This window comes from Hippocampus bargibanti, linkage group LG18 (genome assembly GCF_051943395.1).
Source record: "Hippocampus bargibanti isolate YZ-2025 linkage group LG18, ASM5194339v1, whole genome shotgun sequence".
Taxonomy (NCBI): domain Eukaryota; kingdom Metazoa; phylum Chordata; class Actinopteri; order Syngnathiformes; family Syngnathidae; genus Hippocampus; species Hippocampus bargibanti.
This window is the reverse complement of record NC_142751.1, coordinates 478,151-502,724: the sequence shown is the minus strand read 5'-3', so window position 1 is coordinate 502,724 and position 24,574 is coordinate 478,151. Positions and strand designations below refer to the sequence as shown.

Sequence of the window (24,574 nt, the reverse complement as noted above, 5' to 3'; positions counted from 1 at the left end):
TAGTCACGGGAACTCTATATTTCCAATAATGATAAATTTTATAACGGAAAGAATTGGAGTTGCCGATGTCTTGAATGTGTTCAACAGCGCCCTCGCATGGGCAACGTGCAGTACTATCGTGAATCGTTGAACCGGCGTCCAATCAGAATCCGGATTGATCATCACCTGATCGCCGAATCAAACACAGGAAGGGGACCAAACGGCAACAACCAATATGGACGACTCGCCAATCAGCTTCGCGCCGGAAAGAAGCTGGACGGAGGAGAAAGAAAGGACGCTCATTTCATTCTTTTCCGGTGAGTCAAAAACATCCACCATTTCAAAACATTCATACTTTACAAACAAGCCTTTTGTCCAAGTTTGGAGTGCCTCGTGAATCTCGTGATGTTACCGTTGTGTTCGATATTGATTTGGGCAACCGTTGCACGTTTCAACTGATCGTTGCGTGGGAAACGAGCAACCGATTGATCACGGCAATGGCGACCAGCAACTCCTGGTAGATAATTAGCAAACTAAAAGAGGACGTGAAAATACACTTTTTAATGCTTTGAATTCAATATTTTAATGGATGTTTAGTGGCAATGGCTGACATATTCTATCTTGCTTTCATTTCTAAAAAAGTCAGAAAATGTTACAAATAAAAAGAATAAATGAATAATGTTGTACACTATAATAATTCGACAAATGTATTTCATTTAGTGCTTTAATTGTTTACAAATCAGCAGTAAATGTACATCAATGTAAAAAAAATTATCTTGAGGATTTGTGGGACCAAAATGTCTAACTATTCTGATCCTTATTTGTAGAGAACAGTTGCCTATGGAACCATAAATTAGAAAGCTACAAAAACCGACCACTGAGATGGAAAATGCTGGAACATTTGAGAATCCTTCTTTCTGGCCAACCCCCACCAGCTCCTTTCACGGGTACAGTATGTGATTCCAACTTTTCGTACTGGTTGCAAGGCACTGAGCTCCCGTTTCTTCCGCTATTCTGCTTACCTTCTCCAGTGGATGACATTAAGAGCAAGTTCAAGAACCTTCGTACCACCTTTCAGCGGCAGCACAAAGCAGTGAAGGCCAGTGAGGTGTCCGGTCCAGACGTGTTTGTACCGCAGTGGAAATACTATCAGCAACTGATGTTCCTGCAGGCGCTCGGCCTAGAGGACTGCAAAAATGGCCCTCCGCAGTCCTCATTAATGGTGTCACAGGAGGACAGCCAACATGTTGTCACCTCCCCGGGACTCATCATTTCCATCCGTGATGCAGAATCCTCCGCCGCAACAACAACAACAACAACCACCTTCTCCTCGTCGCCCTACATTCTCTCCAACATTGGAGCAAAATCCTTTTGGACGGTAGAGAAGGAACGGGCACTTATTGATTTCTACTCGGGTAAGTCAACTCATTTCACTTGCGGGGCCTTTTCACTGGGTTTCAAGTTATCATATTTAAAAGTTTCATGTTGTTATATGTTATCTGCTGACTCGAGTACACAATGAAAGCACAGAAACCTGCGACCAATCTGAATTGAACAGACGCAGCCTATTAACCTGTCATCTTCATCTGGGAGATGTAGCCTTGGACATAATTTAGTACTTGCTTAACTCCTTCCTTGGACAGAATTTAGGACTTGAAACTCCCTCAGAGGAAGAGCTCATTAGCCGGTTTACAAATCTATCGGTTCAGGGAAAGACAACACATTAAAATGTCTATGTTCTATTGTTTATAGCTGTTGGTGATTAGGATGTCCAGGGATGTGGTATTCAAATCAAGAAAACTATGTTTTATAAACCGACGTCACTTTTTAGTTTTTTAACTGACATCAGAAAAACGTTTTATAGCATCTAAAATACCCAAAACACGCAGTATGATATTTTTAGTCAAATGCAAAACACCAATAAAAATGACTTAAAGTGTTGAAAATCTGCAAAAAAATTGAGCTGCGAATTGGGCATCTCGTGACGTCACGCCAAGACGTCTTGCATTGCTTGTGAATCAAAACAATGGCTTCAGATTAGGAGAATATGCTTTTCTTGTTACACATCCAGCTATGAATATGATTCAAATAGTTCTGAGGAAAGCATACATGTTTGCAATCGATTAAAGAATTATATGTGCCATTTTGAGGCAACATTGGGGGAAAATCTCTCACCCAAAAAAAGAGGCACAAAATGGCGACCTCCAGTGGTCACCTCCGCTTCCACAGGCTGATAAATTCCTTATATGGAGCTTGGATGCCTTCTTCTGGCGGCTTTTGGGTGCAACGCGGTTCTCAGACCAAACATGTACAGCAAAATACATTTACGTGATGGAAGGACTGCTACAATGTGTCTTTTTTCGGTCAGGGGGCGGTCCTTTCGTGACGTCACGTACGGACTCGTCACCAACTCAAAAACAAGACTTCCTGAATATTCAGAGCGAGTCTTAAAATAAAATATAGCTCTATGCGGTTGAATCTTATTAAAATCCGCTCAGTAGAAGTCATTTGAAGCCATTTGACAAATTATGAACACAACTTGTCCAGAGACGTCGGTTGTCCTTTAAATTTGCATTTACTCACTATAAATAGCTTGGTAGAGGGCTGCAGAATTTGGACGTCTGTCTTGAATGGCTGCGTCCCCTGACGGCAGTAAAAGACAATCTTCCTGTGTTCGAGCCTTTGTCCACAGTGTCCAATCAAACATTTCTGACAAAAGTGGAGACATATCTCGAAGTAGCTAAAAGTTTGTTAGCCAGGCGATGACTGTATCTCATGTGCTTATTGCCATGGGAGGACATTTTGAATATCAGTAGTGCAGTATGCAATGTGTAAAGGTCTCTTGCAGCCTTTGCACAAGGACGCATGTATTGTTTGACGAGTCCCATGCTTCTGGGTTGAATGATTTTGTGTGTGTGTGCGCAGAACACAGCTGCCTGTGGAACAAAAAGTCCAAAAACCACAACAATCGTCCGCTCCGACTGAAACTCCTGAAGATTCTGAGGAGACGCTTGTCCGACCAGTCCTCCGCCTTCTCAAGTAAGATCTTTGCGGAAAGGAGGTTGGACTTTATTAAGCGACTTCCTGTGTGGAGATGATGATGTAGTAAGGCAAGGGTGTCAAAGTCTTTTTTTGCCGTTGTATCCCCTCAAGAAAAAAAAGCCAGAACTGGCGCTACCAACTTCAGCCTGAGGATTCATGGTGGCTATCTGGTTTAGATTGGATTGGATTGGTTTGGATTTGCCTTGATTAGTCTCACGGTGGAGAAATTGACATTTCACAGCAGCAAAGTTATGAAAGGAATGAAAGTAGAAAAACAAAATACAGGAGCTGCTGGAAAGGCAGCCACTCTCGCGGCGCCGTCTTGAAGTCAAAGAACAAAAAAACTAAATAACAAATAATATGACAACCCTAAGACACAGAGAGTCATTCATTCTTAAGCCCTTTCTGTACCCTCTTTGTTACATGAAGCAGTTCCAGATGAAAGCGGAGAGGATCAAAGCGTCTTTTCGCCAGTGGATCATGGAACGTGCACATCGACGACAAGCTACACATTGAAAGCAAACACGCAGCTGTAGCATCCATTGACGAAAAGAGATTGTCTCACATCTCCTGTCCCACATAAATGCGCTTCAATTCCAAGCCGCGACAGTTCCACATACGCATCGGCGGTCTACGCTGACACTCTTTTCTACTTATGGCGGGATCCTCAAGCCATGCATCCATCCAGCCGCAGACTGTCCAACAGCACCGGCCTTTCCGCTGAACAAAGCGGGCCTGTGAAGATGATTCCCATGCCAGGTGCAAAAAAACCACAATGGTCCCTTTGGTGTCCAGCAATGACAGTCATATGGCACCAACATTCCTCCCATTCAAAAACAGTACTGGTATTTTCATGCTGCCGAAAAGGCGCAAGCGCTCAGCACAGTCTCCTCCTTGATGGATGTTGTGGCCAAAAATGCTGAAAAACACAATCAGTATCCGTTCCACACAAAGTGAAAAAAGAAAACACTAAAACAAGACAAAAACAAGAAAAAAGCATGCTAACGTCCGTTTGCTAATCCACTTCTCCTCAGGAGGAAAGAGTTTTGGTTCCCAATCTTCAGACCTCTCACTAATAAATTGCACGTTTGTTTTCCTGCTACACTGTCTTGCAGTTGAAGACATCAAGTGCAAGTTCAAGAACCTGCGCACGGTTTTTAACCGCGAGTACAAAGTGAGCAGAACCTCTGATAAGCGCTGCCAGTCCAAATGGAAGCATTACCGGCGCCTGCTCTTCCTCTGCGACTGGTGCAAAGACGAAGAGAGGCCCGAAAAGCCGCAGGAGCCGCCGGATCCTGGACACCAATTGCAGTCGTCCGCCCAGAGCGGCTCCTCGTGCGCCGACGACGGCGGCTTCAGCATCGCATCGGCCTCTGGTTGCAGATCCGCTTCGCCACCCGACGGCAAACCTTGTCCAAAGTTCCCCCCGAAAAAATCCAGTCCAGTTCAACTGGAATGCGGGCCCATTTCTGGCTGCCGCTGGAATGGGGGCAAAGTTCACCAGCTCATTTCCTATTATTCGGGTATGTGCGCCACAGAGGATGACGTGATTGATTCAGAGTGCGACGTTTGGTCCTTCACATCCTTCTCACGCAAGATTGAATCAAATGTAGCATTTCAGAATGATGCCGAAAAACAAATCCAGTGTCTTGAATGTAAGCATTGTCTAAGGCTGTCAATCAAGTGAGCACGCCAGATTTTTTTTTTTGGGTGTGGATCTCATTGTCGTTTACACAATATTGCAACACGTGAATATATTTTCATCTATTGCTTAGCTTACTCTTGTTTCAAAAATTCGGAATCGTTTGTAAATTGTTCAATTGTTTTTGCCTCCTCCCCAGAGCACGACTGTTTGTGGAACTACAAGTCAGAGGGCTACAAAAACAAAGTTGCCAGACAGAGTCTGTTGGAGACTTTAAGCGTCTTCCTCTCCCGTGATGAACTTCTCCCCTTCACAGGTAACCTTCGACAGCACTGGTGTCAAAGTCAAGGCCCGGGGGCCAAATCTCGCCCACCACCTCATTTTATTCGGCCCGTGAAAGCAAATCACACTTGTGAAACTCCGTGCTCATCTATTGAGCTAGCTATCTAGCGAGCAAGCTAGCAACCAAGAGAGCTAGCTAGCTCTCTTTCTATTCAGATAACTGGCTATTCCCTTACATCACAAGTGCTAAAGTCAAGGCTCGAGGGCCAAATCTGGCCCGCCACCTCAATTTTATTCGGCCCGTGAAAGCAAATCAAGCATGTCAAGTGCCATGATGCTAACTGGCTAAAGTCCGATTTAGCGAAAGCGGATTTTTCTAATGTGAGCAATGTGAATTTTTATTTGTTCTGATAGTGAAAGAGATAAAGAGCAAGTTCAGGAACCTGCGAACCATCTTCCAACGTGAACATAAGGCGGCGAACGCTAACAAAACCTGTGGTTCGGAAGACTTTTATGTCCCGAAGTGGAAACACTACAGAGACTTAATGTTCCTTTGCGACGACGAGTGGCAGCCCGAAGATGTCCTCTTTCAACACGCCGTGGGCGACAGGCTCCGACCTCCGGACGACGAGGCCGTTCTTACCTCCCTTCAAGCCGCCAATCAAGTACCGAACCAAACCAAGACACTGGAATCTCCACCGTCGCCGCCGGACGGCCGGCGCTTAATGTCGTCCTCGTCTTCATCCTCAACATATTCCTCCCGCCACAAACGTGTCAACCGACGGCCGTCGCCTGCCGCCGACGAGCTGCTGGATTTGATGAGGAAATTCTGTCCAAATCAGATCACGTCCCCGCACGCCGGCTTCCTGAAATATGTGGAGGAATGTCTGAATGAAGCTCCACCGGACAAAGTGAAGTGAATGAAGAGGAAGATTATTGAGACCATCCACAACATGGCTGACGACGTTTAGGTGGCCCAAGAAAGCCTTGGAGCTCTTTCAACACAGAAGGACCGGGGGGAGGTTGCCCCATTGTGTGCCTCTAGATGGGGACACTTCCACGTGCAACGAGTCTGGATGGAAGGAATTCCTCTTGTACCAAAGAGCAACAGTTGACAAAACCCCTACTCGTGTTCGATAATAATAATAATAATAATAAGTATCTCTGCTGTCAAATCAATCAAAGAGAGTTGCGCTAAGTCAGAAATTGGACTGATTAGTTGCCACGTGTGGGTTTGTTTTCGCTCCCAAGCGTTGTCATGTCAAGTTTGAAGTCAGCAACTGCGGCTTCAGAAGAAACCGATTTGTACACTGTAGTGAAGGAAATAAGGACATTTATTTAGCCATATTAAATATTTCTCAAGATAAAACATTAAAATAGTAAGTTTAGTCATTATAAATATTGCTTAGCTTTGTACTTGTTTCCTTCAGTTAATACCAGTGGTTCTCCATCTGTGGGGAATTCCCCATAGAGCCTCACAGGTTAAGAACCACTGGTATACACCGACTGGTATACACTGAGGCCTCCCAGGATCACACGCCATCATTCTTGACTTCATATCCTTCATTTCAGACAAGGATTATATACGTATATCTATTTCTGGATATATGGATGGATAGATGGATATCCTTTATTCATCTCACATTTGAGAAATTCCCATTTGGAAAACGTAGCAAAGTTATGAAAGGAAGAGGGATAGCTAGCTAGCCGGCTAGCTATCGAGCTAGTGATTTATTTATGTACGCAAAAAATGACAGTGTATATATGTCTATATATTGTACACCCAAAATATATATTGTACACAAAATGTCAGTGGAGGGCGGAATGGTTAAAATGTGGATTTGAATCCAAATGATCGACTGTCGACGTCAGAATCAAGCCCTTCGCAACATTTCTCCTGGCGTCATTCTTTTTCATTCCCCCTTCTCTTTCTCTTTCTCTGTCTATCTTCCCCCTCTTTCTATTTGCTCAGTGAGTCGCACCAAATTCTATTGTGATGCTAAACTTTCGGAAGAGAGAGACTCACAGTGTGTGTGAGAGAGAGAAAGAGAGAGCCTCTCAGGGAGGAAGAGCGGCTCCAATTTCTATTGGGACCGAGTTGACATCCGTTTATCTTCAAGTGCGATTGATCCCGTCTTCCTTCCCTTTCCTCCTTTCGTCACTTCTTTCCTTCTTTCCTTCCTTCCTTCCTCCATTGGGTGAGCTTTCAAACGTTTTGCAAAGTCTCGCCCCGGTTTTGGGCGGTTTCGCCGGATCTTTGGCCACTCTTGTGTGCGCTTCAGGAATGCGCCGTGCACTTTGCAACTCGGTGCTCGGAGAAGCCCCCGCGTCGCTTTTCCTCGGCCGGGAGTGCTAAACCGTCGACGGGCATGCGCCGCTGAAGGAGCGACGCTTTTCTTCCGCCCGCCCGCCCGCGAGAGGAGCGCTTCCTTTCCGGGCATGGAAGGCGGCCGGGCGGGGCTCCAGCAGGCGGCGGCCGCAGGAGGAAGAAGAGGCGGCCGCTCGCTGGTGGAGGCCCGGCTGCAGGGCGGAGCGCCTTGGGGCTTCACGCTTCAGGGTGGCCTGGAGCGCGGAGAGCCGCTCATCATCTCCAAGGTACGTCAACCTCAATTGGACATGAAAAAGTTCATTTGCAAGTATTCCCTGTTCATCAATTTGAAACATAGGAGTGACAAAATGTCTGCGTAAGCTTGAAATACACGTTTCAGGTGCATCCCAATGGATTCAAACAAAAAGAAAAGATACTGTAGATCACAGGTGTCAAAGTCGAGGCCCGAGGACTAAATCTCGCCCGCCACGTCATTTTATTCGGCCCGCCAAAGCAAATCAAACTTGTGAAATTCCACGATGCCTGCTAAAGGCTGAACTAAAATTTAGCTTTAATCTAACATACACTCTGCACCATTGCAAAACGCTACGGTTGAGCTAACAGTATTAGGATGAGTGTTATTGCATGATAAACGTTAAAACACACATCTAGCATCGTCACGTCCTAGCAGAAGCTAGTATTAGCACCTAAATGTTTTAAAAGGAATATGACGTAACGCGGTGGTAGAATATGACCTTGTCTCATATTTTGGGGATTGAGTTGAGGCATCAAATGCTCAGTGATGAAATACTTGCAGACAAACAAACATAACTGTCATCTTCATCAAATCGGAAATTAAATATGTCCCGTCTCAGTTTTTATTCACCCCCCTGCCCCAAATCCGACATTTGTTGGGATTAATAACAAATGATTTGGCAGAAAGATGCCACAGCCTCATTTGACTACAATGCAAAACAACGGGCAAGCTGGCCATTATATGTGTGAGGGTGTTTTCCCGGGAAGAAAGCCAAAAGGCCGTATAATAGGACAAGAATGGGAAGCATGTGGCTTTGTTTTATTTCTGATTATTTTTGAGGTGGGAGAAATATCAGCGTTTTGTTTAATGATACACTCTTGTATGAGCCCAACACAATCTGAAAAGTGCCAATTTGTTCCATCTGTCGTCGTTATCATCTAGGCAAATTTTCTCTCACTTTTTCCATTCAAAATAGTTTGCCGTCAGCACATTGCCGAGTCTTTGTCAGCGATTCCACATAGTATTTCAGCTCAGGCTCAATAGTTTTAACGAGTTTAATCTGCAGGTCTCGTGACATGCGTGCAGCTAACCGGATGAAGCAACATGGCAATTATTTGCGCCTATGACGACACGCCCAAATAATTGTCCTGACTGACAAATTTGACCAATGAGCAGCGATTTTGCATCCATCGGCCCCTCTCAACAGAACGATTCAAACCTAACCTAGATTTGCATCAAAGAAATAAACACCACCAAGTGTCCCGCTTAGTGGATGAATTTGGGGAGGCCATTAGAATGCTTCATCTCCTCCACATATTACATCTGGAGCGCACTGCTAAGGACTCAATAACTCGTTTTCAAATTTCAAGTCAAAAAACAATGACTTCTTGTGTTTTGAATAGGACAATTGGAAATTTGGCTTGGCACTTTAGCAGGCGTCATGGAACTCGACATGCTTGATTTGCTTTTGCGGCCCGAATAAAATGTTCCGGCGGGCCTTGACTTGGATGGGTGAATTTGAAAGTTTGTTTCAGACTTTAGCAAGCATCATGGAACTCACTTCACATGATTGATTTTCTTTGGCGGGTCAAATAAAATGGATGTGGCGGGCCAGATTTGGCTCCCGGGCCTCCACTTTGACACATGTGATTTAGCCATCCCATTTTGGCATTTGTTGTTTAATCCGAAGAGACCAAAACAAGTGTGTGGTTAAGATATTTGTGGTTGAGAGTATGACTAAAAGCACTTGTTGTGGCCCTCCTTGTAAAACTGCAGCGCCACTTTTTGGTCCCGGCAGACTTGACCATGCATATTTCGTTTGACAAATCGGCGTCAAGAAGAATATTGGGCTCGTGTCGGCAGAAATGTCAAGTGATTCCCAGTTTGGCAACCGGAGAAAACAAGACGAGGTGTGCCACCTTGGCATGACGCACACGCAACAGACACTTGTGGACGTCCGCTCGCTCGCTCGCTCGCTCGCTCACCTCCAGGCGGCTCTGAGGCGTCATCAGCAGGACTGATAAAATGCTCCGGCGCTGCTGATACGCACATTCCAAATGTTTTAGAACGGGGAAGGGCAATTGGAGCGCCCCGTAAGACCTTGCCCTTTACTCTTTTTACGTTGTCTGCAAATTTCCCCATTGTGGGACAAATAAAGGTTTTCTGATTCAGATTTTTCCAATGTAGGTCAACGGTGTCTTAATATAGTTCATGCTTAATACACGTTGAAAAAAATCCAACCAATCAAAAATGAACCTTTTTTCCTTGGGAGGAGGGCGAGATTCCCATACAATGTCAAAAAGGATCATTGAAGGGCGGCACAAAATTGCCAAACAGCAGATGAACGTGAAGTGCAAAAACTGATTTTGTCAGCGATTGGCTGGCAACCAATTCAGCCTCACGCCCGAAGATGGCAGAGATGAGAAGGATCAAAGCATCCTTTTCACCCGTGGATCAGGGACATCACGGTGACATGTGCAACATGTTGAAAGCAAACATGAAGCATTGACAAAAAGAAATTGTCTCACATTTACTGTCCCACATACTGTAAATCCGCTTCAATTCCAAGCCGCGGCAGTTCCACATACGCATCGCCTCGTAAATAATAAGTCAAATCATCAGGGAGATGAACTCATTTTGTGCATTTTTTTTTCCACGAGCAAAAAGAAAATAGCTACTATTGTTACATTTTGAAAAGACAAATGTGTGACTAGGCAATGTCCGCCACTCGCCAGTGCTGAAGCACAACATTCGGAGGGATTTAGCGATTTCCATCTGAAAAATGCTTGTGAATGTATCAAATTCTATTTCGGATTTGGATCTTTTAAGTGTGTCAAGGAGAATACAAAATCCCCGTCACGTCCCTTCAAACACCTTCGGCGGCCATGTACAATTTGGTGGATGTCTTTGTCTGGCCCAAAACCTTCAACCTTGAAAATGGACTCTGTGTTTGTTGGGGCTAAAATCATCTCTCCATTTGCAGGTGGAAGAGGGCGGCAAAGCAGACGCTTTGGAGTGCCCCTTGCAGGCGGGGGATGAGATCCGCGCCATCAACGGCATCAACCTGACGGGTTCTCGTCAGGAAGCCATCGCCCTGATCAAAGGATCCTACAAGACTCTACAGATCGCCGTCCGCAGGTACGCATCCGTGTCGCCATTTGGAACACCGCAACATTTTGGGCGCGGTGCTGCTTTATTTTCTGGAGGTCCGGTGAGAGGACTGACTCAACATGAACATTTGGAGACACGCACGCACGCACGCACGCACACGCACACTAACACAAACAGTGCGAGCGATGTGTCGGTGTTAAGGTGTGGCAAGAATCTCACGAGAACTCCTCCTCCTCCTCCAAATACAGTAATCACACTTTATTCAAGTGGTTGTCTGATCAACTTCCTGTTAGCTTCCCGCAGATGTCGTCGGGTTTGTTTATGCCAAATGATGTCAATTGATCATATAAATGTCATGCGCGCAATGGTTAATAGCAAACACCATTTTGGTCATGAGAATGTGACCTTGATGGGCCGCTTTGTGGCCTTGTTGGACGTTGTTAAGTAGGTCAAATTTTATGACGGCCTATTCGAGTTGCCCTCCCTCACCTTTGGACTTTGTTTTTCTTATACATGTACTCTTTGGCCCACTGTATTTCATCAAAAAGTTATATTTCGCGCTGCCCCATCCTCAAAAGTTTACGTTATGGATTTATGTATTTACATATTTATCTGTGTATTTATTTATCAGTCTATTCATGTGTATTTATTTATATGTGTATTTAGTTATGTGTATTTACTTATTTATTTATCTGTATTTATTTATTACCCGCCTATTTATTTTTTATTTATGTGTATTTATTTATTTTCCAGTCTTATTTAGTTATGTACAGTAAAGTCTCGTGATATCGATATCGGTTATATCAGTAGTACCGCTTATTACGATACTATTTCTATGAACGCAAGGAGAAAATTTACATGCCGCAGGATCGGATATATCCATATTTTTTCCGACTCCCCAGAATATCGATATAACGAGACTTTATTTATGTGTATTTATTTATTTGGCTATTTATGGAGTGCAAGGTGGGCGGGGGTCACAATCAATTGTGTGCTCAAGTAAATTTGATTCCTTCTTCTGTACGGTCGTACTCTTATACCAAAATAGATCATTTTAAAGTGCTGGTGTGAAAGTCAAGGCCCCGGGAGCCAAATCTGGTCCACCATGTAAATTTATTTGGCCCGCGAAAGCAAATCCAATTTGTGAAGTTCCGTGAGGCTTGCGAAAGTCCCAACGCAAATTTCAAATTGTCGTATTGTCGTCAACCACAATAATGGACATTATTTTGGACTTCAAATTTTAAAAAAGTAGTTCTTCATGAATTTCTCGTGCGCTCTGTATGGAAAATGTTGGAGGGAATGAAACGTCGGAATGGCTTCCCCAAATTCATCCCGCTCCTCAATTTCAGGACGACGGAAGGTGTGTAAGTCGGCGTGCGGCTGGCTGTCAAAGGCTGCGTCACTCACCCTACCTGTCTATCCAACTCCTGTCTATCAAACTCCCCGTCTGTCCTCCGTTTTCTGCCACGCTGCCTTTCTGATTGGTGCATTCCTGCCAAACCTGGTTGCTTAACAAAAAACAAAACTGAGAACAAAGTGAAAAGAGAGAGCGGAAGAAAGAGGTAGGCGCACGCTAACGTTTCAAAGAGCAGCATGGCGTCAAGGGCTTCAAAATAAAGCTTGTTTTGTTTTTTTGTTTTTGTCTTGCCGGGATCGTCGCGTCAAACTTGTAAGTGCCCTTTTGTCCTTTGCTCGAACCGGACTGTATCTATTTCTCACTTTCCGTTTATCAGACATCAAGTCGTTTAGATTAGACTCTCGAGGAGGTGAAAGTAAAAGCAGTTGATTTGCTTTGGCCTTGATCCTATTCGACACGTTTGCTACTTTTGACTTTTGAACAGATAGCAAGACTTTGTCTCACTGCTCTTTTGTCCGGGTTTGTGTTGATTTGAAGCGGGAAGCCCGTGTGTTTGTGTTTGTGTGTGTGTTATTCAGCATATTTTTCACCTCTGTTGTTCCTTGCTCCACATTCTGCAGATGTTTTGTCATTTAATAGCCCCCGAGAAGCAGTCGGCACTGCGCCGGGGTTATATTGCGCTTCATGTTAGTTTTCCCTTCAGCCCCCTCCCATGTGGAAGCTGCTTGTTTTATCTAGCGATTTGTCTATCTGTGTCTCTGTCTTTCTGTCTCTTCATTCATCCATCTATCTATTGTACCTACCAACTGTCTGTCTAGCTAGCTACATAGCTGACTATCCGTCTAGCCGTCTATTTGAGTTTTTGTTTTGAATTTCAAACAATTCCTATGGATCTTGGGGGGGGGGGGGGTTTCCCAGGCGTTGTTAATATTGGGGAAAAAAAACAGTTGTAATTTGAAGGAATGAAGACCCTGGAACGTTTTTTTAGCTTGTACGTCTAAAAACAAGTTAGAGTTTAGCATTTGGATTTTCTCTACAGGTTCAAACTAGTTTTTCAATGACAGTACTGGAATAAGAATAAAAAGGAATGTGAAGACGTTGACTTCTGGAGGCTTGAAGTCCATCCAAGCTGTTCTGTCTCTACGTCCTCCCTCAGATTGTTTCTTTTCTCTTTTTCCCTCTTCTTGCATTGAATCATTTCCGCTGACTCTCTTCTTTGTGCCGGCTTGTCGTAATCAAGCTTGAATGAATGTTTGACTTTCTCCGGTCCCCCCAAAAAAGAAAAAGAAAACGAACAGGAAGAAGTCAGTGCGAGGACAAACCGTTTCCAGGACAACCACTCTGCACGGGTGTCTATCCGTGGGTGTTCTTTAATAAGATTCCCAAGACGAGTAGTTGACAGAGGGATTTTTTATTTCATGTTATTTTTTGGGGGGAACTGTGATGTTCATCCTTTCATTAGGTTCGGAGACAACTTTCGTTTTTTGACCCTGTGATAAAAAAAAAAAAGCAGTGACGCTAATTTTTCACATGCAGACATCAGCAGGAGGTGATTTTCGGTACCTCCAATAGTCTCCACTCCGCCGACCCTGGGGCCTCTGAAATTGAAGGCCTGGTGAGGCCATTTCAGGATTTCAAAACAAATACAGGTAACACCCGACTTGCAACCAGCTCAACTTACGACCACCCGTACTTTGGACCATGACCTCCAGGCCCTATTTTTGAAAAATTGAATTCTACGCCTGGCACCGCAACGCGCTAGCAGGCCGGCAATGCGTCGGACAATTTTGGCCAGGCAGCCAGCATCTCACTCTCGCACAGCAATCGACCGTGTGATGGCACCAGAGGGGGGAGTTTGCGTGTCATTTAGCCTTCGCGTCTCTAACATTGTGAATGTATTTCGACTTACGACCATTTCGACTTGCGACCGTTTGGTCGGAACGGAACTCGGTCGCAAGTCGGATGTCACCTGTAATAGGATATTAAAAATGAACTCTGCAACGCGCCAGTGGGGGAATGGCGGGGTCACGTTGATATGCTCCCTACTACGAGCAGCAGTCAAGTCAAGAGGCGAGCGGCAGCAGCGTTGTGAAAGATGCTTAAGACAAAGTTTATGGGTTTATCGTTTATTATTTTTAAAAAAGTTTAAGCTGAACATCGTGACAATGGCAAAAATCTAACTATCCGGGACATTGAAGGCGTCATCGGGGATCTCTGATCCATTGTTAACATTGACTTCCTGTTCCTGCCGTGTAGTTTGCGTCCCATCTCATCACAAATTTTCGACCCTTTTAAAAAATGGACAACTGGACGGCGCCAAGGCCGCTTTTCACCCCCCGTTTGGGAGGAAGTCGGTGCGTGTGTGTCTGTGCGTGATGGCGAGTGGAATGTGACAACACGGTGCCTCCCGTTGAGGAGATTTCAGGGTGTTCCACATTCCTGACACCAGTTGAACAGGTTTCACCTTCAGGCTCTTCTCCATACGCGCACCTCCTTTTTTTTCTGTTGTTCACCATTTATTTCCGTTTCAAAGAGACTTGTTGATTCATAGACCTCTCTCCCGGGTGCTGGAACAAAAATTCCCTGACTTCAATAAAGGAACGAGGTGTAGTTTTCACACGACAATTGTGTTTATTGTTTAACACCTCATTAGCAATCCAGCTGAACAGAAAAAAATGAAATGCAATAGCAGGCAAAAGTGAATTTGCTCACATTGTGCAACCGGCGTTCCGTCTGCTTCATGTTCAAAAAAAAAAAAAAAAAAAAAAGCAGCGCGGTTCATTTGGTGGATTCAGGGAGGAGTTGCGTACAGTAGCCGGAGCGCGTGCAAAATGGGAGGCGCTGGGAAGATCTTGGTTGCTCGTGTAAACATTTTTCAAATGCCGGAACCAAATATGATTGCGATGTATTGTCTCTTCAAGCAAGGCCATTGTGGAGCCTCTGAATCATCACAAGAAGGTGTCATGCGATTCTGCCGATGACAACGTTTTTGTGCCTTTGGCTCATTTCGTCGACAGGTTTTGAATTTTAACGTTAGGCGTGATGGTCTCCTACTCGGGAAGGCTTTAATATAACGTGGCGGGCACTAGGACCGTGCCTCTCACCCGGCAGGCATACAGCAGGGGGCGGGCGTCTTTCAGTGAAAGATGTTTGAGCGCATTTTCCGCTGCCTGCTGAGATCCACTTGTTAGCAGTTGAAAGACAGTAAGTAGTGTGTGCTCCTTTCCTTCTGCGACACTGGTGATCCCGACATTTGAAATATTCCTGAAAAACAGACTACAGACAGGCATCTTCCTCGTCTTCCATGTCGCCCCGACCTCTGCAACTTGCAGCCTGCGCCGCGAGGCTGCCCGAGTTTTGGCTTTGTGGTTTCAGTATGTGTAAGCGCTTTTCCACCTCCAAGGAATCACGTCGGAGTCACCAGTGTAGCAGTAAGGAAGGAGCACATACGACTGACTTGAGAGACGTCTTTATTTCAACTGAACAAGTGGATCTAAACAAGCGCCAAAACATCTTTCACTTGCACACGGCCCTTCTGACTTCCTCTGAATTATCTCAGTGATTGATTGATTGATTGATATTCTCTCATGTGTCTTTTACACTTCCAATTCCATCACGTCAAGGATCATTTTGCACTTTCCATACACCTAGCTAGTCAAATAGCTGGCTATCTAGCTCCCTAGCAAGCTAGCCAACTAGCTCCCCAAACGGTGGTTAAATGTGTGATGGCAGTCTGAGATGATGATTGACATGATTGTCTGGGTCCTTTATTCAATAAAGGGGTTGCAACGTCGGAGGCCCGGTAGTCGAGTGGTGAAGCCGGTGAGCGTCCCGGTCCGGCCTCCCTGTGTGGAGTTTGCATGTTCCCGCATGCGTGGGTTTTCTCCGGGTCCTCTGGTCACCTCCCACACTCCAAAAACATGCGTGGCAGGCAGATTGAACACTCCAAATTGTCCCGAGGTGTGACTGTTGTACGTCTTTGTGTGCCCTGCGATTGGCTGGCAACCAATTCAGGGTGTCCCCCGCCTCGTGCCCGAAGACAGCTGAGATTGGCTCCAGCAACCCCCGCGACCCTAATGAGGAAGAAGCGCTACGGAAAATGGATGGATGGATGAATGGGTTGCAAAGTCAATAAACGGGGTTTGTTTTGTCTGTCAAACGGCCAGTATGGATTGCTAGCAAAAAAGAGGCAAACGGTCTTTGTTGCGAAAGAACAAAGCACTCCAAATAAAAGAACGGTGCTTGACGTTATGAAGCAAAAGAACGTGATTTGTAGTGCAAACTGAGCACAGAATAAATGATGTTCATTTTTTGGGGCATTTTTCTCGATCCCCTTGTCAAACCATCCTGCAGCCGAATAATAAATGTCCTTTTTCCATCCTCAGGGAGTTTGATCCAGGATACATTGAGGAATTTGGCTCTTCAACTCTCTCATCTCCTTCTTTTTCTGCCCCTTCACCTCCTCCTCTTCCTTCGACGTCACCGTCGCCTTCGCATCAACAACAGCAAGCAAAAACAAGCCGCCCCACCCGGCCATGTTCCGCGGGAGGGCTCCCGCTACGCATCAAGAACAGGTAGGTGACACTTCAAAAAGTCAAATGAAAACAAGGTGAAGCAATACGTGACCGGCTGTGAAATGAGTCATCTCGCTCACTTCTCCAAAACAATTGCCCCCTTTTCCAAGGAAATCCTCTGAAATGTGGACGTACGGTGCAGGCGTTCATGCTAAAGCAAGACGTAAAGAAATCGGTGGACTCGGGCCGATTTGGCGGGTCACGACCCCTCGCGCCTACACGCGAGTGTCGTTGGATTTATTGACTCCACTTGTGTGTTTGGGACTCGGGGTGGGGCTTCAAACATCCCATATTTCCATGGTTATCTCCTAACAACATTGCCTGTTTCTTCGGCGGCGGGCTTTGTTGACATCAGTTGAGTGTGCGCGAGTCAAATGATCCGCCTTGAAAAATGAGTCGCCGCCGCTTAAAAAATTCATGAAACGCCAACGCCGACAATCGCATTGTTCCATGTCCCGGTCGAGCGTGTCATCGCTGAATAGATCGGGACTTTGAGGGAAAAGCCACCCCTGAAAGTCAAATTCGCTGCTTCGAAGAAGGAAACCACCGTTCGAAAAAAAAACATATATTTGCAGAGGACACGGGTGTCCAAGTAGAGGCCCGTGGGCCAAACCTGGTCCACCACATCTTTTTTTTTCGGTCCGCAAAAGCAAATCAAACTTGAGAAATTCCATGATGCTTGCTAAAGTCACCAAACCAAATTTCCAATTTTGGTACGCAAACCACAATAAGAGTCATTATTTTTGGCTTCACATTTGAAAACGATTTATTGATGAACTCACTTGCTGCCATTCGCAAATGTATTTGGGAATTGAAAAGTGTGACCTGGAGCGCCAGTCCCGAATTTGTTCGGGTTTGGAGTTTTCTTGCTAGGGGTGCCGATAAAGCGCTGGTCAGACCTGTGGCAATGTTTTTTCAGGTCCACGAGGGGGCAACATATGCATTTTGTCCACATTAGCGCTTTGTTCCAGCTTGAAGCGCGAGATAAACCAAGATATATTGTATTTTGGACAGCCACCCCCATTTCAAGCTCATATAACTCCAGACCCATCGAATTTAGGAATAAAATATTTGTTTCTGATTAAAGAAGAGAGTCTAACATTTCTAACACTGTACTGAATGTTTACGTCGTCCTAAAAGTCATTATTCTGTGGGCCCTGTAACTCGAATGACAATGCCAAAAACCCTGGCACTGGAGTGGCCACGTTTTTGTATATCGTCTGGCAGTCAACGAGTTAATCTCCACGCTCACTCTGCTGCGACAGCGTTTGTGAAAGCAGTCACCTTCTCTTCGTGTCATTCTCTCTCTCTTGGTCCACACAAACAGTCTATAAATACACTGTCAGCCAGTTTGGTCCAAATATGGAGGTCGGATCATGTGCGTGCGTGCGGGTGGCCGTGTGTTTTGACCTCACGATGGCGCTGGTGTGCCGTTGAATGTTGATTGGTCGATACGTCTGAGGAACTGGCGTTTCAGATGAAGAAAGAACCGGAGTCTTCTCCCAGCGGTCCCACATCAGATAACGTTGGGTGGGGACGGGGGGAGGATTCTGCTGCGTGATTGGCCCCAAAACAGGAAGTGGACCTCATCCCCAGGAGGCTGGGTGTTCATTTGATAAGGAGATCCTCCCCACTTCCTTTGATTTGCTTTCCTTCTTCTCTTTATCTGTCCATCTTGTCTCTTTTCTTGGCTCCTCCATCTTGTCTGATGTTGATCTTAGTCCGTCCCCTGCCCGTCTGTTTTCAGCGGTTCCCACTCAATGTTTCTTGAGTTGTGTCGTTCCCTCCAAATGAGCTCATGGCGTCATTGTTTGAAAGCAACCAAACAATCCAAACATTTTGCATTTGATCAGGTGACGCTTGCGTGCCTCGTGACTCCGCCAACCATCAGTGCAAATGTGTCTGTCTGTCTGTCTGTCTGTCAGTCTGTCTGTCTGTCTCTCACCAATTTGTCACCGGAGACCGCCAGGGTTTTTTGTTTGATCCCAACAACAACGCTGCCATGACTTTTGTGTTCTTCGGACCTGCCATGAATACAAATTGGGCACTCCGCAGGGCGATGGAATGCACCATCGCATGGAATGAAGACATTCTCACTCATTTTGCCGGTCTTTAACTCACTGACTGCCAGACGATGTGCAAAAAGTGACCACTCCAGTGCCAGGGTTTTTGTCATTGTCACTTGAATTCTAGGACCCACACAATATTGACTTTTAGGACGACATAAACATTCAATTCAGCGCAAGAAACCTTATATTCTCTTCTTTCATTAGAAAAAATGGTTAATTCTTAAGTTATATGGATCTGGAGTTATATGAGTTTGAAACGAGGGCGGATGTACAAAATCCAATGCAATATACATTGATTTTGATAGCACTTTAACAACAGCGGAAGCTGGAACAAAGCGCTAACATGGACAAAAGGGAAATGCTGCCTCCCTGTGGAAAATAAAAAAACATTGCCAGAGGCTATGGCCAGCGCTTTATTGCCACCCAGGCATGAAAACAAAACAAAACCCGAACAAATTCGGAAATGGTGCTCTGTCATATTTTCAATTCCCGAATCCCGAACTGGTGAATGGCAGTGAATGAGTGAAAGGTGGTGATACAAGGACCTTAAAAGTGTGTTAAAAGAACACACACACACACACACACACACACACACACACACACACACACACACACACACACACACACACACACACACACACACACACACACACACACGCACGTACGCACATAGCAGCTATGAAAGTAGTTTCCTGATGGTGTTTTGACAAAGGTCTATTTGGATTTGCGGGCAGATATGAGTTTGCTCTTTTTGGCTTTCCCACGCCACTTTTCTTGCCAAACGGATTTTGACATTCAAAGCGCAATTGCAGCATTTGTCGTCATCGGGCCCGCTGTGGCATTGCCGTATCATTCCCACGGCCAGATACATTTTTTTTTTTTTAAAAAAAGCACTTAAACCAGAAGCTTTTTTCTTTTTTTCTTTCCCCCTTGAAGCTTGAAGTCATCCGAGTGGAGGTTGTCGCAGTGAAAACGAAGATCAAGTTGTCAATCAAGCTTGATTTATTTGCCATCATTCAGACAGGAAAATGCAACTGAAATACGTCATCCTTATAATTCAAGTTGGAAATTGACGCCATTTTAATTCTTCATGGCTTTATGGCTCAGTTCATTGGAACAGCGTCTTACTCCCGAGCAACTTTGTGGAGCGCCATTCCCCAATTTGTTGAGGTTTAGTTTTTTCTTGTCGAGAAAGCGCTGGTCAGACCTCTGGCAATGTTTTTTCCCCTTGCACAAGGGGGCAGCATTTCCCTTTTGTTCGTGTTACCGCCTTGTTCCAGCTTCAGTTGCCGTTAAAGCGCTACATCAATCGATATGTATGTATTACATTGTATTTTGGACCACTGCCCCCATTTCAAGCTCCAACTCTAGCTCTAACTCGAATTTAGGAATTAATCCTTTCTTTCTGATGAAAGATGAGAGGCTAAGGCTTCTTACGCTGCATTGAATGTTGATGTCGTCCTAAAAGTCAATATTATGTCAATGGAATGTGGTTGACAATGACAAAAACCCTGGCACTGCAGTGGACACATTTTTGCATATTGTCTGGCAGTCAATGAGTTAAGGAGGAACCCAAAGTCATTCCCTAGGCAGGCTGGAGACACGGTGTCTCCACCATGTCCTTGGTTGTTGTCCTCCCAGTGGGCAGAACATCTCGCCATGGGGCATCGTAATCAGATGCCCAAGCCACCTCAACCATGTCCACATATTTCACTTTGCTGCTGTGAAATGTCAATTTCTCCACTCTGAGACTAATAAAGGCAAATCCAATCCAATCCAATATTTAGAGTTGGTGCCCGTTTTCATCCAAATTGCTTCTTCACACTGGAACCTGAACCACAAAAAAATATATATCAGTTCTTGAATTCATCCCTATCGATCCTGTGACTGTAAAATGACCTTGGGAGTTTTGAAAGGCGCTTAAAAATGAAATGTATTATTATTATTATTATTATTATTATTATTATTATTATTATCTCTTTTTTCATCTGACATTCCATTCCCCTTCCCTGCGACTCGTCTCACTGTTTTTCTCTCTCTCTCTCTCTCTCTCTCTCTCTCTCTCTCTCTCTCTCTCTCTCTTTGTCGCAAGCATCCAGCAGGGATGTTGACTTGCTGCTTTTTAACATGCGGCAGCCTAATGACTCTTAATTGCTTGAATTGCTGGACACGCTGAGGGGGCCAAAACGCTCCAGCCCCTCCAGTCCCAAGATAGCCGTCGGAGGGAAGAGACGCCATCCTTGATTCTTTCTGCGGTCGCCGCCACTGCAAAGTTTGACTCTGAAGTAGAGAAGAGACCAAAGACGGGATTTTTGTTTGGAGAAGGCAAAACCAGAAGCGGATTTGGAAGACAGCTTCAAGGTGGAAGCGTTCATATGAAGCCAAACTCCATTTTGCAGCTCAAATATTGCTGAAAAAAAAAACACATTTCAAGTTTGGAAGTGCACCCACGTCTTGCGCAGTGAATAGAAGACAAAGGAGCAGTATCTCAGCGGCGGGCCATGGAGTTGTTGGAGGTTTTCTATCGGAGGAAACTTCGAAAGAAGCAGAAAAAGGTGGCGCCGGGTCGGTCCCAGGGGGCGCTGTGTCGCTCGCCGTCGGAGGTCAGCGTCAACCAGCTGGCCACTGGCCTCATTTCCAAAGTCCTCCGATTCACTTCCAGGTAAAATGCGCTACTTTTGGAGCCAGGTAAAATGGACTTCTTTTGGAGACACAGCCGTTGGGCACAATGCTAGCGCAGAGAGAGGATGAGCAATGTTGCATTGGATTGGTTTGGATTTGCCTTTATTCGTCTCTTAGTGGAGAAATTGACATTTCGCAGCAGTAAAGTGAGGAAAAGGAAGAAGTAGAAAAAAATACAGGAGCTGCTGGAAAGGCAGCCACATCTTGAATTGAAAACAATGAAAATCACAAATAATTTGACACAACACAAAAGACACAGACAGTCATTCAATCTTAGGCACTTTCTGCGCCCTCTTTGTTGTATGAAGCAGTTCGAGATGAAAGAGGAGAGGATCAAAACATCCTTTTCACCAGTGGATCAGGGACATCATGATGAAATGTTGAAAGCAACCACAAAGCCGTAGCATCCATTGACCAAAAGAGACTGTCTGACATCTCCTGTCCCACGTCAATTTGCTTCAATTCCAAGCCGCGACACTTCCACATAACGCACGGGCACTCTGGCCTAACGCTCCTTCTGATGACAGGCTCCTCAAGCTCAATGGAGGATTTGCTAGGATCCAAAAAGTTTCAATGTACAATCAATATCTTGTTTCAAAAGTGACTCTTGAACACATGTTGAATATTTCTTAGTTGGCTTGAACGATTAAAAAAAAAAACAATCCAATCGCGCGTTTGTCCACTGACTCATTATTGCAATCACCATCCAATACCTGATTGTGTGTGTGTGTGTGTGTGTGTGTGTGTGTGTGTGTGTGTGTGCGTGTGCGTGTGCGTGTGTGTGTGTGTGTGTGCGTGTGCGTGTGCGTGTGTGTGTGTGTGTGTGTCACTCTGGTCACGTCCTGTCATTACAAAGGTTCGCGAGGTTCTGCATGTTTTCACATAGCTGTCCCCTCATTATGCTGATACAATCTTTTCCTGTTTGTCAGCATGAATAAATAAGGAAAGACAAACGTCACCAGAGCCATGTCAAATGTGAAGTCACGGACATGATTGTTTCCAAAAAAATATTATTTAAATCTCTGCCTGAAGGCAGTCACTGGAAAAGGTGGTGGGCAGGGTGCAAAGGGTCTAGTAGGATTTTCCGTGCGGAAAAACAAATCTGGATTTTTTTTAATTATTATTATTATTATTTTTTTTTTCAAATTCCAATTAGCGTCTGCAACTGTACCTACTAAAATGTCCCATGGAGACAAGTCCTTTGTCATTTTCCATGTTTGAAAAGGTCCCGACGGTTTCACCTTGCCAAATAAGTGTTGTTGTTTTTTGTGTGCAAACCTCCCTCACAGGCGCAGTGAAACGGCATCTCGTCCTCACTCGTGGCATTCGACAAAAGTGGCTGAAGGTCAGCGGGAGTCGGAGCAGGAAGGGATGGACACCATGTGTAGCGCCTGGCATCACAATTACCACGCCAGGTCGGTCGCTGGCTGCGCTTGTTGGCTGCTTTCTTTGGCTTTTTAAGAGGACTGTAATCACCAGTGTCTGCCACCAATCGGGCCCTCTCTGTGTTACGTAAAAAAGGAGATTTGTGGTCGGCAGATTGATGTCATCAGAGAAAGTGACGTTTTTGTTCAATGGAAGTGAAAAGGCCTATGACATGACTCTGTTTATTAGGCGGGGGCAAAGAGAGGGCGAATTCTTCATCTTCCCTCCCCACGTCACCTCAGGGTCTCCCATGGCAACACCCCCCCCCCCCCCCCACAACAGACGCACGCACTCGAGGGATGCTAGCGTTGTAGCGCTATGCTAACTTGAAACTGAGTTATTTTGGATTTTAGAGTTGTTTTTTTACGTGCCGTCTGACAAAAGCTGGACAGAGGCTGGACGGAGGCTGGGGGGAGTGAAGTTCCACAAGCAAAAGTTACTGACACAGACAACAACAACGACAAAGACTGCCCTCTTTTCCAAAGCAGTAATTGCGTAGAGTTCGCTTGGAAGCGTTGCTGAATCCCAGTGTGACGTGGGTGCACACACGCAGACGCGACCCACATGCAGCACCCGGAAACTCTTCTAATGTCCGTGTCTCCACTTGTTGCTGCTAGGTGACAAACATTGCATTTATCAAGAAACCTTTCAAAGATTGACCCAGAAAAATACTGAGTACAAAAAAATACACCTGCCCTCTGCTGCTGTATTGCATTGTATTTTGGACATATAACTCCAGAGCCGTATCATTTAGGAATTAGCTTTTTTTCTGATGAAAGAAGAGAGTGTAAGGTTTCTAATGGTGTACTGAATGTTTATCTAGTCCTAAAACTCAATATTCTGTGGGTCCAGGAATTAGAGTGACAATGACAAAAACCCTGGCACTGGGGTGGACACATTTTTGCACATTGTCTGGCGGTGAATGGGTTAATTTTTACATTAACATTTTACACATTAACATTTCCACAGCACACCTGTATTTTGCATAAATGAATGCAAGTGCACGGTCCTTTCTGAATGCTAACCGATCTTTTTGGTGTGCGTTTGGGCAGTGCCTCCAGCACGGACCTCTCGGGCAGGTTTGAATCGGACGGCGTCTACCTGAGGAAGAGTCCCGACCAGTACAGCTCAAGAGGCAGCATGGAGAGTTTGGATCCTGGCCCTCCTGCGCACCTCCAGCATCACCATCACACCCGCGGTGGCCCCCACCCGGCGTACTCCTCCTGCCAACAACTGTCGTCTGCCAGGTGGCTATCGACAATCCATTTTTGTTTCTTGAAATGATTCATATGTGCTGCTTTTTGGAAAACAATCAACATTGATGTTGAGCATTAATACGTTACGTGTTGTTCCAGGTCGTTGGTTTTCAAGTCATTTTTTGCCACATTGTTGTTGCGGCTTCCTCTCGGGGGCCCTTATAAATTTGGGCAAGCCTTTAGCATGTTTCATCCCCTCCACATATTACATGGACAGCGCACAGAAAAATAACTCAGTCACTGCCGGACGATGTGCAAAAATGTGTCCACTCCAGTGCCAGGGTTTTTGTCATTGTTACTCCAATTCAAGGACCCACAGAATCTTGAGTTTGAGGACTACACAAACATTCAATTCAGCAAAAGAAACCTTAGAGATTCTTGTGTCATTAGACAAAAAGAGTTAATTCCCAAGTTATATGGGTCTGGAGTTATCTGAGCTCGAAAAGGGGATGGTTGTACAAAATACAATATAATACATCCCTATTGATTGATATAGCGTTTTAACAACAGCTGAAGCTGTAACAAAGCGCTAACATGGACAAAAGGCAAGTGCTGCCCCCTCGTGGAAGGGTAAGATATTGCAAGAGGCCA

General features: G+C 45.1%; 2 protein-coding genes across 2 annotated transcripts in view; both read left to right on the top strand.

Annotated features, from left to right (window-relative positions):
- Nucleotides 1–188: 188 nt before the first annotated feature.
- LOC148884135 (uncharacterized) lies at nt 189–6,768 on the top strand. Its single transcript, XM_089020436.1, has 7 exons — nt 189–296; nt 807–926; nt 1,011–1,394; nt 2,905–3,018; nt 4,137–4,544; nt 4,863–4,979; nt 5,360–6,768. The coding sequence occupies exons 1-7, from the start codon at nt 215–217 to the stop codon at nt 5,863–5,865; spliced, it is 1,731 nt and encodes a 576-aa protein (XP_088876562.1). The 5' UTR covers nt 189–214; the 3' UTR covers nt 5,866–6,768.
- Nucleotides 6,769–7,163: 395 nt separating this feature from the next.
- The window catches only part of shroom3 (shroom family member 3), a 35,233-nt gene continuing 17,822 nt past the window's right edge, over nt 7,164–24,574 (top strand). The window contains 5 exon segments of the mRNA XM_089020399.1: nt 7,164–7,540; nt 10,493–10,647; nt 16,363–16,551; nt 22,592–22,717; nt 23,780–23,974. Of these exon segments, the coding sequence (XP_088876525.1) occupies nt 7,385–7,540; nt 10,493–10,647; nt 16,363–16,551; nt 22,592–22,717; nt 23,780–23,974 (821 nt within the window). The 5' untranslated portion in view covers nt 7,164–7,384.